The following is a 17,991-nucleotide window of genomic DNA, read 5'->3' as shown; positions in this document are numbered from 1 at the left end:
AAAATATGGTACGATAAGATACAATTGGATAAGATATGATAAGATACCATTCTATAAGATACAATAAGATAAGACAACATAAAGTATGATAACAGACAATAAGATACAATAAGACATAAGACAATAAGATATGGTATGATACGACAACATAAGACATAAACAATAAAATAGAATGAGATACATTACGATACAATAAGATATGATCAGGTAACATAAGATCTGATGAGATACAATTAGATTCAACACAACAGCATAAGATACAATAAGATACAACAAGATAAGATAGAACTTTAGAGCCCTATGAGACTCCACAGTTGAAGAAGAAAAGCTGTCCACAGTCACTTTAAAAAGTCTTAGTAAGTAGTAAGTTTGAAGAAACAACATTGCAGAGCTACATCTAGGCCATTTCAAGGCATGAATGGATTATTTTCATGAAAATAAAGTATCTAACTTCGTTGCACAGATATTAATTTTTAGGGTTTAAATCAACAAACAGAGAGCAACTTTAAATGTGAGATCACTTGATTGAAAGCATCACATCTGTCCTCTGGTGGTTCTGGAAACCTGAGGAAATTAATGGAATTACAACCAAAGCAAATTAAACCCAAATTAGATTAAATTTCTTCCACCAGAGAGGGTTGTTTTGATGAGAAAAGTATCATAATTTGCTCCATATGTGACCAAAATGGTTGAGAAAGATTAGTTTGCATGTTTGAAAGTAGGTTAAACAGATTTGGTTGCATCAGTTCCAGTCGTAGCAGCGGTTCAGGCAGTTTTAAATGCGTGTCTGGATGTCGACTCTTCCTCCCTCCGATGGCTCCTCCAGGCCTTGGCTATAAATACGAGCGTCCTCCTCTCGGTCGGCGGCCTCGTTAAACATTGGTTGGCTGTGCGCTGCCAGATCTTTCTCCTTACTTTGTTTTAGCAGCGTGCCAGTTCTGCAGAGAGCATCAGAGTTAGTTCAGGCTTTAAGAGTTGCATTCATATACATGGATGCCAGTTCAATGTCCACTTGTGTGTGTTTTTTTGTGAGTCTGTGAGGGTTTAGAGGAGGCGAAAAACTGTGTAGGACTGTTTCTAGAAGCATTATTTACACTTTTCATTTTAATTATTTTATATGTTGGTCTTCAGAACGTGTAAGAAGTAGAAATAAAAAGGAAAAAAGACAACAAATTAGCTTAAATAAGCCAAAACATATTGTGCTGACGCTTCACCAAGACAATAAAAATATTCACCATTGGATTGTGTCATTGTGTGTGTTTGTGTGTGTGGGTGGTTGGGTGGTTATAGGTTTATAATGTTGTCTGTGCTGTTTTTATTGGTGTTGTTGGTCTTCTGACTACTTTTACTGAAATGCCCAACCAGGGGCGGGAGTTGAAAATTAGCTTAATGTTAAACACTCTATATGTAATACATCAGATGTGTTCTATGTTAATTGCATGGTCCTTGATCAAATAAATAAAATAAATAAATATATATATATATATATATATATATATATATATTTATATATATATATATATATATATATATATATATATATATATATATTTTTTATTTTTTTTTTTTAAAATTTATTTATTTTTTAAATTTCAATAGCAGCAAATATTTTTAAAATAATAGTATCTTTGCTGATTTAGAGTAAACTGAAAAAGCACTCAGAGAGGACAATACTCCATCAAAGCTGTTCATTCCCCCATATGGCATTGTCAGAAATGCAGCATTTGTTTATTAGTTATTGATGATCAGAAATCATGGCACCAAAGAATGTGTCCATTTAATATAGATGTACCCACAGACAAAATGACCTTGCATTGAGCACAGGTGTGTGTTATGCATGTGTATGTTATGTATGGATACAGAATCGCATGACCTAAATATTTAGCGGGCAGCGGGAATTGATGGGACTCAGAAACACCCCCACAATTTAATCAGTTGTTTCTTGGATCATTTCTGATGGATAAGTCCTGATAAGTCCACAGCGGTGGATTTGTAGTAGGATCACAATCATGTGATCATCAGCAGGCAGCTGATGTAGTGTTCACTTGTCATAGTTACAGTGACGCCGTGCCGCTATCTCACAATGAAACTGAAATATTTAACAAATCTGTGGATCCAGACTATAAGCTGCATCACTGCCAAAATCTAATCAATTGGTCCTTGTGTCATTTCTGACCTTCCCTGAAAATTTCATGTAAATCCATTAGTCCGTTTTTGAGTGATGTTGCTGACAGACAGACAGACAGACAGACAGACAGACAGACAGACAGACAGACAGACAGACAGACAGACAGACAGACAGACAGACAGACAGACAGACAGACAGACAGACAGACAGACAGACAGACAGACAGACAGACAGACCAACGCAGATCGTCACATAACTCCGCCGCATTCCTTGGTGGAGTAATGTCTATAAACCCAAATGTTGCACCTTATTTTTACTCTTAATTGGTGCTCTATTGTTGAACATAATGTTTGTTTTACACGTTTTATTCATCTCCAAACATGTAACAGAAGAACACCTGTCAGATTTTCTTAGAAAACAAGTTCTGGATGTTCTTTAGTTGTAAATTATTGTGAAATTTGAACTGAACAGTGAAACATCCATAAAGAACAAGTGTTGGACCATATTTGTTCTAATGTTGAACATCTCCTTTAACATCACACCAAGACACTAAACTCCTCATTATATTCCCCGTTTTGTAAATAAATCATGACATTACTGTAAAAGTCTGCAAAAAAACTAAGATATACCACTGATATGAACTGTGTTGAGTCCATAAACATAAACATTTGACCATATTTTTGCACTTATTGACTGTTTTATTTTTCAACATTGTCTACAACACCAAGACACCAACTTCCTCAGTCTATTCCCCATTTTGTCAATAAATCACTAAATTACTGTAAAAATGTAAAAGAAAACAAGATACTACCATTGAACTGAACAGGGAAATGTCCATAAACATAAATGTTGCACCGTATTTTTGCAGTTATGTGGTCTTTTGTTGTTAAACATCATGTTTGTTTTACACATTTTTTAATTAATCCTCTAATGTGTTTCAGAAATTCACCAGTTTAACAGAGAAACACTTGTCAGATTTTACTCGAAAACAAGTTTTGAACCATAAATTATTCCAAGGTTTCTATAAAATCTGTACATTTTTATCGTGTTTATTGTCGTCAGAATGCTTTACAGTGTTTTGTGTTGATCCGACACATGCTTCAGTGCGTAAACAAGTCCTATTTAAAGCTCCAGAGTAAACATTTACCTGCCTGTTCCTGACCTCTGACCTCCAGAATCAGACCAGAGAGGCCGGATCAGCTTCATCAGACCATCAGACCAACCAGGAGATCACCTCACCTCCTCCTCACCCAGACCTCTGTCCTCCCCCGCCTCCACCTCCTCCTCCACCACCTCCTCACCTCGGTCCTTCTCTACCTGCTGGACAGAACCAGGAAGCAGCAGCTGCGACCAAAAGCCACCAGGTGAAAACAGGAAAAGGTGAGCAGAAGTTTTTGCTAAATGTTGCACTGAAGCTCACTTATTACTATTAGTTCTCATGGATTATTCCGACACAATTTTCTGCACTAGCTTTGAGAAAACCCATATAAATTATACATCGAAATGTGCAGTTTGTTCAGAAATAATAGTGTGCTGTGTCTTTTGGTCGCAATTCTTCGTATGTTTTTTATGTAATTTGTAAAAAACTGCGTTAAAAATCCCCATTGAAATGAATGGGAAGTTGGCCGGACAACTGCCAAATCCAGCTATCTTTGGAACCCTGTAACTCTGGAATATTTTACACCAGAAACTTCATTCAAAGTTTAAGCGAGTCACAGGGCTTTGAACATTTTTTGTGTAAATCCATGTTTTGATATCTGTTACGATTTCTACACAGTTGCAGTTTAAGTTTTATGAATTTTTTGAGAATCCAGAATTAACTTCAGCTAGAGGTGGTTGTGCTGCTTTGTTTTAAATACAGCATCTGTAAATATTATCTGTGTGTATGTATGGCTTTACCATCAGCCTGTGTCATGTTCTGCAGCCAGTTGTTCCCAGTGGAACAAGATGTGGCACATCTGAACACTAAAACCTTGCCTAAAGAATGCTGCCCTGAAGCGTAGGTGTGTGTTTATGTAGTGTGTGGTTTCAGGTTCAGGTTGATCTGTCGGCTCAATCATCACCCGACCATTCGGGGTTAAAACCTCACGACGTTTTCTGCCATCGTGTTCATTCCCAGTGTCTGACTTGTCGGTGAGCTGGTGTGCTGAGCTGCAGCGAGTGGAGAGACTTCATATATAAGATAATAATAATAATATAATGAACTTTATTTCTAGAGCACCCTGCAAAACTGGAAGTCCTTTATGAAAAAATAAAATGGACAAAAACAAGAAAACAAGACATTAAAACACTCGTAAAGGCAGTTAAACATGAGCAGGAACAATAGTAAAGCACTATAAAGGGGTTAAATGTTGTAGAAATGCTTGTCTGTACAGGTGGGATTTTAAAAGCTTGCTGAACTGAGACACTGAACAGAAAAGCATCGTCCTCCTTCGTTTTTTAGCTTGAAACTGTTCATTTTTAACATGAACTGAAGGTTTGAGGTGCAGAATGAGGTGTTAAACTGTCGAGCCGGACTATGTAGTGATTTAAAATGAATCTAGGAGAATCTGAAATTGAACTGCTGTTGTGCGTTTTTTTGACTCGAGTTTAGGATCAACTGTAATCAGGTGATCGCTGCTTCGTTGAAACATGTAAATAAGGAATTTGAATTGTCCAGGTGGCAGAAAATGAGAGTCTGGATGATGTTTTTTATTGAGCATCGGTTTGATTTTAGCAATGTTGAGTCAATTAAAGAATCATGTCCATTAAAAATCCCTTACAGGCATGTTTAAAATTATTAAAAAGCACCTTTTCAGACGTGGGATATGGAACATTTCTGGAATATTTTTCAGCTGAAAACTGAAAATGCAACAAAATATTATTACTTGCGGTTTTGGACTGCTTTTGAAGGTTTTTTTCTGTAATTTTACTAGATACTATCTGGGAAAATCTGTAAAATAACAGCGAAAAATGTACTTTTTCCTGCCATTTCTATCATTTTTTTCAGACCTTTAAACACATATTTGTTCTTTAAATTAATGGCAGATATATTTAAAATAATGGTATTTCTGTCAATATAAATACAGTAAAAACAACAAAACAGAAATAAAATCGTTAAAAAAGTAAAAATACAACAAAATATTATTATTTACAGTTTTGATCTGTTTTTGTAGGTTATTTTCTGTAATTTTGCTAGATATTATCTGTAATTTAACAAAACAAACAGCAAAAATCTGTAAAATAACAGCTAAAAACATACTTTGTCTTGCCATTTCTATCATTTTTTCAGTCCTTAAAAAGATGGCAGATATATTTAAAACAATGATATTATTGCTGATTTAAATGCAGCAACAAAATTAAAAAATAAACAAAAACAAAAACAAATAATTTTACTGTCAAATTTTGCAAAAGAGCAAATTATCTTTTGTAAAAAATACTGAATTTTGGTGTGGATACTATTTACAGCTTTGACCTGATTTTTAGGGTTAATGTGTAAAATATACATACATTGCATCCCTGTCAAACCTTATTTCGACTTTCTTTAAAATGATGATATTTTTACTGATTTAAATTCAATTGGACCCTCATGTGCTTCCAGATATTAAAAGGATAACACTTTAATAAAATAAAACTACAAGATTGTTTCATATTTTTATATACGTTTTTAATCAGCTTTAATCCTGCAGGACTTTGCTTTTTCTCACAAACCTGTTTACCAAGTTGTCAGTTAGTCTCCATGTTTGTGGTTCATTAGTTTATTTTGGTTCATTTAGGTCATAATTCACTGGATTATCTGATGGAATTTAAAGGTCTGCTGTGGAAAGCATCTGTTAATAGGTTGTAGCCTTTTAGACTTTAGTGGGTTGTTTTGTTTGTCTTGTGCCGACTCTCTGGTAATGTGATATCATCACTACCAGTCCTGGTGTTCTACTATTAATATTCCAACGATATTCAACGAGGCGCCAACAAAGACGGACAAGAAGAAGAAGACTGGAGGCCTCTAAACCTGGACGTGCGTTTTATTGCAGCATCGAGTCTTTCCCTCTTTTCTAAGAAGCTCTCCGGAGATCTTTGTTTTGTTGAAACGAGACAAACGGAAGTGACAGGAAGACGATTCAATCATTTTTCAAAATAAAACATCATGCAGACTCTACTGGGAATAAAATGAAAAAATAAAACCTGTTACAAATGACGTGCTGGTCTAAAAGTCCTGTGAGGGGCTCTAAAACGTTTCTTTTCTAACCAGACGTGGTGACAGCAGCATTGATCAGCTGGATGTCTTCGTTATCAGTTATCAGAAATCAATCAGCAGCTGCTGTGGTTGAAGGTGGAAAAACCCAACGTGTTGCTGTCTCCCCTGTAACACAACACTGGAATATACAATACCTCCTGATCACACTGCAGAGCTGTCAGCAGCACACAACAGACACACACATGCACACGCACACACACACATATATACAACACACAACAACACACACACACACACACATATACAACACACACACACACACACACACATATATACAACACACACACATATATACAACACACAACAACACACACACACACACATATATACAACACACATACAATACACACACACAACACACACACACATATATACAACACACACAGCAACACACATACAATACACACACAAATGTCCCTGCTGTGCAATCAATGAAGGTTTAATCTATCTAATCTAACAAAGTAAAAATTCTGAAAATGCAACAAAATGTTATTATTTAGACTTAGATAGACATTATTAATACCCAGAGGGAAATTCTGTTCTTCTTTACAGTTCTAGTCCGTTTTTGTTGTTTTTTTTTTCTGTAATTTTCCAAGATATTATGTAATTTAACAAAACTAACAGGGAAAATCTGTAAAATAACTGCTAAAAATGTACTTTTTCCTGCCATTTCTGTCATTTTTCAATCCTTAACATACATAATTGTTATTTCAATTAATGGCAGATATTTTTAAAATAATAGTATTTTTGCAGATTTATGTACAGGAAAAAACAACAACCAAAAAAAGTGAATAAATATTGCAACAGAACAAATTATCATTTGTAAAAGTACGGAATTGTACTGTGAATGCTCTTTACAATTTGGGAGTTCTTTTTTAGGAAGAATTTAGACTTTTTTGAATTATTTTTTTTTACTACATTTTATGTGTCAATTAACGACATGAACAGGGAAAACCTGTAAAATGACTGTTTGTTCTTTTGGCATCCCTATCATACCTAATTTTGATTTCAAAATACAGCAAAGATCTGATTTATATACAAAAAAAAAGTAATTATGTGGTGAAGTTGTAAAGATACTGATGTTTAATGTGGATGACATTGACAGTTTCGGCCAATTTTTTAGGGTTAATGTGTAAAATAATTTTTTTTAGAAATCAGTAATTTTACTATATTTTGCTTGTAAATTAACAAACTGAACAGCAAAAATCTGTAAAATGAAAATGTATTTATTCTTTTAGATTTTCCATCTGCATTCGCTCATTTATATACAGAAAAAAATAATAGTGTAGTTTTTTTGGTAAAGTTGTAAAGATACAGATGTTTAATATGGATGTTTGGGGGGGGTTGTTTTGTAAATTAACACGTTTTAGTTCTGTGATTTTACTAGTTATTATCTGTAATTTAACAAAGCAGGAACAATCTGTAAAATCACATTGAATCTTTCAGAGAATCCAGTTAAAACAGTTGGACTGCTTCGTCTCTCTCCTCCTTCGCTGCTGCTTGTCGCTGCTCGTCTTTAGTTTAATCTGACGTGTCTGAATCAATACCTGGAGGTTTTCTCTGCACACACACCCACTTATATTTAATATTTCAACTCAAACTCACCTTCCAGCTCAGGATCAGCCTGAACCTGCCTCTGCACCCGAGGCCACGGATCAGACGTTCTGCTGGTAAATCTGCTGTTCTGGGGCGGCCAGTGTTGTGGGTTTAGGAGGATTTTTTTTCCCACAGTTCTCCGTGTAATGTTTGCTCAGTTTACAGCTCATTTTTCACCCGACATTCCTACATTTTCACCCCTTGTTGTTGTGGGTGTTGATATTCAGACAGGACTTAAAATTACTTTTCATTCAGAAAATGTATGTAAAAGACTAAAATTTTCATAGGGAGGCTAATAAATTTGTCCTCAAATGTATATTGAATATGATGAAGATTTGGTGTGTGTTGATATTGAGGGTTGATATTTTAACAACAAACCAAGGACTTACCTTTTTAGTCTCGCTTTTAATTTAAATTTTATTTTATTCTAGTTTTGCCTAATTTCATTATTTTTTTTATCTATTTATGTATTTATTTATTTAACTGTTGCTATTTTTATAATGGAATTTATTTATTTATTCCCTAATATATCTATATTAAGGCTGTCAAAATTAATGTGTTAATGCCGATTAATCCATCATCATGATTAATCTGATTACACTTTTTAAATGCAATTAATTAATTAATTAATGCATCTTTTAATTTATTTTACTTTAATTTTTATTCTATTTTTTATTTTATTTATTTTAATTTAGTTTAATTAGATTTTTATCTATTTATATATTTATGTATTTACTTATTTAACTGTTGCTATTTTTATAATGGAATTTATTTATTTATTCCCTTATATATCTATATTAGGACCGTGAAATTAATGCATTAATGCTGATTAATCCAGCTTCATGATTAATCTGATTGAAAGTTTTAATGCAATTAATGCATCTTTTAATTTAATTACATTTTTAATTTTAATTTAATTTTATTGAATTTTATTTGATGTTTATCTATTTATTTATGTATTAATTTATTTCACTGTTAGTATTTTTTAATCAAATTTATTTATTTATTCCCTTATGTATCTATAAACATTTCAGTCTATTTTATGCGTCTTTTATTACTTTTTAAAAACTTCTTATTATTGCGTTATTTTGCTTTTCTGAATTTTGCCTCTGGTGTTTCCAAATTTGCATTTATTTATAACAGCATTTCCTCAGTTTCTGTTTTATTGGGTTCTTCATTCCTACCTTAATGTTTGTGGACGGCAACTTATCTTTTTATTATTTTTATTCTGTAAAGCACATTTTATTTGCATTGGTTCCCCCAACAACTTGGAAACAGTGCTGCTTTTGGGTGTATAATCGCATTTCTGTCACGTATTTGACCAGTCAGCAGCGGAAATAGAGCTTTAAAAGCAAGAGAAATGAGAGGATTTGGTGCCAGAGTGGAAAAACGATGGATGATTACTGAGAAGTCTAAAGATGCACCGGCCTTAATAATGTGGAGTGTTGGCAGCAGCACTTTAAATTCAACACTAACAGCCACAAGTAGAGTTTTGGAGGCCGAAGACCTGAAGCAGTGATTGGAAATCATCATTCCTGCCAAGGTTTTAGCCTTGTCTGTCGGGCTACCAGTGTGCCGAGCCAGAGAAGTCATTGAGAGTCGAGTAGTATGAGGTGGTTCATAGTTCTGAGGCCAACACAGAGAACTTCGAGGATTCAGATCACACAGATTAGTTTGGGAGGTGAAGAGCAACAGGAGCTGCAACAGTAGAGGCAACAAATTAGCAGCAAAAATGAACCTCAGAAGTTAAGAGCATTGAGTTAAACTTCAGGGTGATTAGTAAAAGCAGGCTGAGAAAAACTCATGTAAAACCATAAACAATCTATCAAATGTTATTATATAGCATCTGGAACCTTCTGCTCCACCAACTCTGATTTGTTTGAAGCTTTTTGAAATCATAAACTATTTATATTTATAATGCCATCTATGTAATTTTAGCTTGATGTATCACTTAAGTTCAGGTTTTTTTAAAATTCTTATTTTAAATTGCCCGTTGACCCACTTTAAGCACTTTTTTTTTTAAAACCAGTCTGTTACCATAATAATAATAATAATAATTACAATATCAACATAGCAACTCTGAACAATGTAAAGGTTTTCTGGAGGAAGGTTCTGTGTTTAGACAAAGCAGAAAATGTACCTGTTTCACTAAAATGACCAAAAATCAGTGTGGAGGAGAGAAGATGAGGCCTTTAACCCCAAGAACATCAAACCTACCATCAGGCATGGTGGTGGCAGTATCATGCTCTGGGACTCACATTGACATTTGAGGATGTTTGCGCAACCATATCTCAGAAACTATTACATATAAAAGCCTGAAATTTTCACTGTTGTTTCTCATTATGTCATTGAATCAGAATCTGCAATATTGGAAAAATAGGTTAAATAATCACTGATCATGGGTGAGTTGAATTATCTTAGTCTACTGTAAAGCATCTCTTCAAATAAGAATATGAATTCAGTCAGTGTAATAGGAAACTGTTCACTTTGATTCTTCAGTCTACAAGCTGGGGTCTGATAATGAAAATGATGCCTTTGTTAATGTTATGTTCCATCTTTATATTTTACATCTGTATGTATAATATACATCTATAATGTAGTTTAATTATCATTATTTCACAGCATGGCCCACATGTCCAAATAAACCCGAGATATTAAAGGAATACATATACATAATGAAAATTCTCAAACTATGTGACGTATTTATCTTTATTTATCTTTACATTGCGCATAATGACAAAATATAATAAAATGCACCCATCACAATTTTCCATATCATATCATAACATACTAAAATGATTTGTTTTTGTCCAACCCACACAACAAAGGCTGAATATATTCATTTTGCAATTCTATAAAAAGCAGAAAAATTAACTTTTGAGAAACTGGAGGAAGATTGTGGTTTACACTCTCCTGCTAGTTCAGGTTTTCAGGCTGATTTGAAGGATTTTTGAGTAAATCTTTGAAGTTTATTGACTTGTTGGTGTCTTTCATGTCTTGAAGTGGGCTAAAATTAATTGGCAAACAGCTTCTAGGAAAGAGCTGGTCCTGCTGTGGTGAAAGGTTCACTCTGAAACATCACTCTTGAGATGTTATTTGGCTTTAGAGCTGCACATATTTTGAGCAGGTAAACATAGAGAGCGTTATTTTACAGCATAATAAATTGGGGAAACCTCAGCACCTGGATGAGTCGTCGACATGGAGTCACTTAAAGTTGACATCAGTCCATTTTGTACTCAACATTTTCTGCTGCTCAGTCAAACATTCATCTCTGAACTTTGACTTTCCTGCAGTCGGAGCTCCATCCTTCAAACTGCTTCAACTTCACCGTGTGATTCTTTCCTCACGGTTTATCATGAGTTAAGACTGAGCCAAGTTTAAATCCCTTCAGGTCATTAGACTCATCAGCCCTCAGTGACTGATGTGTTAAAGCAGCCGTCTCAGATATGTGACATGTGATTAATCTTTTTTCAGCCGCGATTGAGAGGCTGCTGCTCAGAGGAATCACACACAAGTCCGAGGACGGCAGTGAATATGCGTTCGAGGTGAGTTCGGTGTAAACATGCAGACACTTAATCATTGACTCCTGCTCACTATTTCTAGATTCTATTTACATTTTAACTCCATCTCCCTCTTTCTGCTGCTCCTCCAGGTGAGCTGGTCCAATGGTTTGGTGTTATCTGTGGTCAGAACTCAACAGGAGGTGGCAGATCTGATGTCCCAGGTCAGGACCAACACTAAAAACACACGGAAAACACACTGAAATTCATTGAAAAACATTCAGAACACACTGAAACACACTAAAGCAAACTGAAAACACACTGAAAAACTCTTTAGAACACTGAAAACACACTGGGAACACACTGAAAATACACGGAAATCCAATGAAAAACATTCAGAACACACTGAAACACACTACAACAAACTAAAAACACACTGAAACACACTGGAAAACACTGTGAGACACTGAAACCACACTAAGAAAACACTAAAACAGACTGACAACACAGTGCAAAACAATGAAACACATAGAAATACACTGAAACACACTTAGAATACACTGAAAACACACTGGAAAACACACTGAAAAACAATGTAAAACACTGAAACCACAGTGAGAACACACAAAAATACATTTAGACATACTTGAATGCAATAAATCACACTGAAATACACTGAAAATACACTGAAAACATGCTGATAGTACACTGAAATACACTGAAACACACTAAAAACACATTGCAAAACAATGAAACTCACTGAAATACAATGAGACACAATGAAAACACAGAAATGCAATAAAACACACTAAGAACACACTGGAGCACACTGAAACATGTTGAAAATACACTAAAAGACACTTAAAATGCACTGACACATGAAACACTAATGCAAACTAAAAACACACAGTCAATCTCAGCTTATCTAAAACACATGAGCTCTGGAAAGAAATCATTAAACATCTCATAAGTCTTTGTCATGGTGCCCCTTTACTAGCTAAACCATCACAATGCTCACTTAGCTTGAGCTACCGTCTCCTCTGGTCACTACAGTATCAAACAGTAAGAGGCAACCAGGTACTACACCTAATCTACAATACTTGAAAGTGTGTATTATCAAGAGAAATTGTATCAAATTGGACTGACAGATACTAAATATTAAATAACTCTGATTGGATCGGGGGCAAAACACTTGAGTGAAACTTCCCTAATTGACACGCATTTATTTTTAAACTGTTATAGCTCGATATCATCAGCATAGACGTTTAATGACATATTGTGCTGAGTTTATTTTCAATTTTTATCTAATTCTGCTGAATGTCTCTCTGTTAGCTGTCGCAGGCGTTTCCTGATGAAGGACTGGAGAAGTTCCTCCCTCAGTCCATAGAACCAGACCCCAGGTGAGTCCCAGAACTCCACCTGTACAGGTGATGTTTCTGCCTTAGCATAGCATCAGGTGGAAGAAGGAAGGAAGATGGATTAACTGTCAGGATTAAGTGAATTGTCAGATAATTTACCTTACTGTAGATTAAAAGAAACGAATCACAGTGAAAAGTTAAAAGGCTGTGTTGGGTTTTTTTGTAATACAACCAACTAAAGTATAGAATCCACAGCTTTGATTGTATTTCTGATCAGCTGACCTCTTTTGTTTTCCTGGTTTGACTTGAAACTGATCTCCTCAGCACTGATCCTGGCAATCGACCAGAGTACTGATCGCTTAACTGTCTGAACCTCAAACCGTTTCCCAGCGTTTTTTTGCTCCATTCACTTAAATGAACCGAACAAAAAAGGAGAATTTCTTTCGAATTAAATTTTTTGGAAGTTTTTATTTTTCAAAGATAAAAACAAGCAAACATATAAAACGTTTCTAATGGAACATTAGTAGTGGAAAATATTCAAAATGTGAGCTCTACATTCTATACATATTTTACTACTTAATTTTCATTTATTTCGTGGGTGTCTCCTATTACACTGCCTGCAGTTTAGCCAAAAACTCCATGAATTTTTGTTACATGACTTTTGGTCGCAGCTGAATTATTAAGGATTTTCTGTTTACACCGTGGTATGCAGAATTATTATTATTTCACAGAATATGGTTTGGGCATACAATTTATTTTTGGTGAATATTTAAATAAGACATGTAGAATAAAGTGATTTTTGAGGATTTTAAGCTTAGACTTGATGAATTTTACCAATAAAACTGCACATCACAGATGAGTAGTTCAAGCACCATTGGAAAGTTTAAAATTTCAGTATTTTTACAGTTTCTGCTACTAATAAAAGGTGTAATTTTGCAGATTTTTTTTTTTTTGTTTCTTTTTAACATGCCTTCTAATACCGCTGTTAGGTTTGGAGATTCAGAGGTTGGAGTACCATACTTGTCTCCTCTCTGCTCTGTGGAAACACTGCCTGCAGTTCAGCTGAAATCTCTGAATTTTTGCCATGTCATTGTTAGTTACTGCTGAGTCACTGATGGCTTCTTGGTTGCATAGAGGAGTTCAGAATTTTTTGTTTTTTGTAGAATCTGGTTGGCGCAAATGGTATATTTTTGGCCAATATTTAAATGAAAAATAGAAAATGCAGTGATTTTGATATATCATGACTTTAAGCTTAAATTTGATCAAGTTTTCCAATAAAACTGCATGTCACAGATGAGTAGTTCAAGCACCATTGGAAAGTTTAAAATCACAATATTTTTTTTACAGTTCCTGACTCTAATAAAACCTGTCATTTTGCAGATTTCTTAAAGATAAAATGCCTTTTAATACCACTTGTTGGTTTGGAGATTCAGAGGATTTAATTTTTCCTTCTGTCATCAAAGCATCTCTTCTTTAAATGTTTTTGTTCAGTTTTTTTCTCCCTGCTCTGGTGTCTCTCACACTAGAATATAAAAAGGTAGCTCCATATACTGTTAATATTTTACAATTTACATTTTTAATTTGTTTTCATAGTGTTCTTCTCCCTGCTTGGTGTAAACACTGCCTGCAGTTCAGCCGAAAAGTCACCTGAATTTTTGTCATGTGACCGCTGGTCACAGCTGAGCTACTAAGGATGTGCAGAATTTTTTGACAGAATGTAGCTACTGCAAACTGTTTATTTTTGACAAAAATTTAAATGAGACATGTAGAATAAAGTGATTGTGATGAAATGTCATGATCTTAGGATCTTAGGATTTGATCAAGTTTTCCAGTGGCACTGCAAGTCACAAATGAATAGTTCCAGCACCATTGAAAAGCTTCAAATCCCAATTTTATTTATTTATTTTTTTTTACAGTTTCTGACTCAAATAAGTGGTGTAATTTTGCAGTTTTTTTTTTTTAAAGATAGCGCGCCTCATCTTCTGCCATCAGAGCATCTCTTTCAGTGGTTTTTAAGCCCAGTTTTTGTCTCCCAGGTGTCTGACAGCTCTGCCCTGCCATGTCCTCCAGCACCACAGCGTCCAGATGTTCTTCACCTCCACCAGACCTCTGTCCCCCAGCTGTCCCTCCTCTCCACCCTCCTCCATCCCAATGCTACCATCCTCCCTTCCTACCACACCCGTAGCCTCGACCTCCCCGCTCACCTCCAGCTCCAGTGAGTCTTAGCTTTGCTCTGCAGGGATTTTACAATTCACATATTCACATCGGTTTAACAGAGTGGAAGCAACAGAGTCTGTAAAGTCTTTATAGAGGGCAGCGGGGATATAAAACAGCAGATTTCTGTTCTTAGATGCTGAGAAAGAAGGTGCCAAGGAGGGAAAGACAAAAGATTTCATGCCCGGTGTTGGGGATGAGAGAGAAAAGAGGCAGTGGAAAGGTCAAAGCTGGCTGGTTGCAGCGACCAGACTGCAGGGAGGATTTTCAGCCGGAGTTTCTGAGGTGTTGGAGGCAGCGGACGTGGTCTATTTCAGTCTGCTGTGGGAATTCAGCGTGGCATGTTTGTGTTGGGAAGCCTGGAGTGTGGTGACCTCATGTTGGTGTGTACGTGTGTGTGTGTGTGTGTGTGCGTGTGCTCAATCTATGAGTGTGACTTCATCCCGGAGTGTATTTATAGCCGCCAGTGTGGTGTGTTTCTATGCGTGCTCGGACTTCTTTGCATGTGTTTGTACCTCGGCGACTCTCAGGAGAGGAAAGGCCGTAATGTGGCTCCACAAACACACCCTCCACCACAACATAAGACCGTCCATCCTACATACGCTGGAATATGAGGCTGTAATGTGTTTTTTTTTTGCACCGGACGCGTGGGTCACTGCACGTGTGCTTCTACTTAAAAGGTTGATGCTTCCAGACGTGAACAGAACACCAGTTTTTTGCCCAAGTCTGCAGAGTTTTTATAGTTGTTCCATCTCAAATCTTCGGACTTCTTCTTCTCCACCGCCTCTGATTTGTTTGAAACTTGTCCAATATTGCAGATTTTTGGTCAATGGCATGATGAGAAATAACAGTGAAAATTTTGGGCTTTTATCTTTAAGAGTTCCTGAGATATTGTCGTTCAAAATAGCCTTAAATATCAATATGAGCCCCAGGGCATGATAATGCCACCGCCATGCTTCAGATAGGTTTGGTGTTCCTGGGGTTAAAAGCTTCATCTTCTCTCCTCCTACTACATTGTGGCCAAATAGGTTTTCTTTTGTTTGTTTCATCTGACCACAGTCTCAAATTCAATGTGCAAAAAAAACAAGCTAAAAGTGGGTCGACAAGCATAATAATGCCACCACCATGCTTGAAGGTAGGTTTAATGTTCTTAGGATGAAGGTTTTTATAGTTGTTCCATCTCAAATCATCTGACTTCTTCTGCTCAACTGTCTCTGATTTGTTTGAAACGTCTTTAGCATAAATTCTGGATATTTAACTTGGCATCTGTGAAATTTTATGTTGATGTATCAAGTCTTTCTGAGATAGAATTGCTCATCAATCACATTTTAGCACACTTTTTCGCATATTGATTTTTGAGACTTTTTGAACAATAGGATCTATAAAAGAAAAAAGCCTTTAATTTGAACTTTTGAATTAACTATTTGGCCAAACTTACCAGCTATATATTCAGACTAGAGAAGATGAGGCCTTCAACACCAAGAACACCAAACCTACCCTCAAGCATGGTGGTGGCAGCATCATGCTCTGGGGCTCATTGAAATTTGAAGCCCTTTGAACAACAATATCTCAGAAACTGTTAAAGTTAAAAGCTCGAATTTTTCTCAGTTAGTTCTCATCATACCAGTGATTCAGAATCTTCAATACTGGATAAATAGATGAAATAGTCTCGGATTATGGGTGTTAATAAATTGGAAAAAGAACCAAAATGCATTATTGTTCTTTGTGACAAAGACTCATTGTTTTCAATGATTCCATGTTTTTTATAAGTCTATGTAAACCTTTGTTCATGTCTGTATTTGTTGTGTTTACTGATGAGTAGCAAATGTTAGCAAGCTAAACTACTACAGTTAGCATGGTAGCAATAAATCTGATAAACAGCATCTTAGCATCGTCACTGTGAACAAGACGGATGTTAGCATTTAGCTCAAAGCGCTGCTGTGCACCCTCATTTAGCCTCTAGCTTTTTGTTAGCCTTTTTTGAAACTATTTGGTGATTGTGATGATGATGATGATGATGATGATGATTATGAAGGTCTTTTGTTTCCACTCTGTCCCGCAGATCTTGGGTGTATGGTGCAGTACAGAGGAGCCAACAGGTAAGATTTTTTGCTGTCTCTCCTTTTTCTGCATTAAAACTCCAACAGTCCAGGTGTAACGTTATTCTTTGTATCCACAAAGAACTTTGAAGCCATTAATCCTGCCTTCGCTACATGCCAGCTGGATTACCGTAACTCCGTGTAATCCTGTACATTCTGCTGGCACCATTTTCCTGCATATTAAAATTTGAGGCTGTTGGAACAACAATATCTCAGAAACTAATAAAGATAAAGGCTTAAAATTTTCAGTGTTATTTCTCATCATGCCGTTGATTTAGAATCTGTATTATTGAGCAAATAGATCAAATAATGTCTGCTTATGAGTGAGTTGAAATATGAGAAGAAGAAAAATGAAGCTGTCATGAAAAGTCCCATCTTTGGACAAAGAGTTATCAAAACTAGTGATATTTTCTAAACCATATGTAGTTTCATGTCACAATAATACAAAACATACAGAATGCTTTTAATATGAAATACTTGGTCACAAAAAATTAAAAGGAAGTAATTTTTGTCCAACTGTCAAAACTGATTGAGCAGTTATGACCACAAAAACAAAAATATTGGAAGATCCAGTCTAAGTCGAGCAGAACAGGGTAGAATTATTTTGAAACTCCTGTTTTCTTATCTATTTTTTGATTTGTTTTGCACTGTTGTGACATGCAGCTGAATATGGTTCCGAAATATCACTAGTTGTCTTGTGCATTGTCCATTTTCTTGTTCATACAGTATATGCTAAAAAATTCAGTTATGGCTTTAGTTTATTTATTTTCTTACATTTAAACTCACCCATAATCAGAGATTATTTGATCTACTTGTTCAATTTTACAGATTCTCAGTCAATGACGTGATTAGAACTAACAAT

General features: G+C 35.5%; 1 protein-coding gene across 1 annotated transcript in view; it reads left to right on the top strand.

The window, feature by feature from the left end:
• Positions 1-17,991, top strand: part of zcchc14 (zinc finger, CCHC domain containing 14) — a 52,506-nt gene that overhangs the window by 21,886 nt on the left and 12,629 nt on the right. The window contains exons 3-8 of the mRNA XM_055009268.1: positions 3,304-3,508; positions 11,433-11,503; positions 11,611-11,682; positions 12,791-12,858; positions 14,853-15,031; positions 17,093-17,129. Coding sequence (XP_054865243.1) covers positions 3,304-3,508; positions 11,433-11,503; positions 11,611-11,682; positions 12,791-12,858; positions 14,853-15,031; positions 17,093-17,129 — 632 coding nt within the window. The remainder of the gene's footprint in view (positions 1-3,303; positions 3,509-11,432; positions 11,504-11,610; positions 11,683-12,790; positions 12,859-14,852; positions 15,032-17,092; positions 17,130-17,991) is intronic.

Source organism: Amphiprion ocellaris, chromosome 3 (genome assembly GCF_022539595.1).
Source record: "Amphiprion ocellaris isolate individual 3 ecotype Okinawa chromosome 3, ASM2253959v1, whole genome shotgun sequence".
Lineage (NCBI taxonomy): Eukaryota > Metazoa > Chordata > Actinopteri > Pomacentridae > Amphiprion > Amphiprion ocellaris.
Note: the sequence above shows the minus strand (reverse complement) of the source record. Positions and strands in the feature narration are given on the sequence as shown.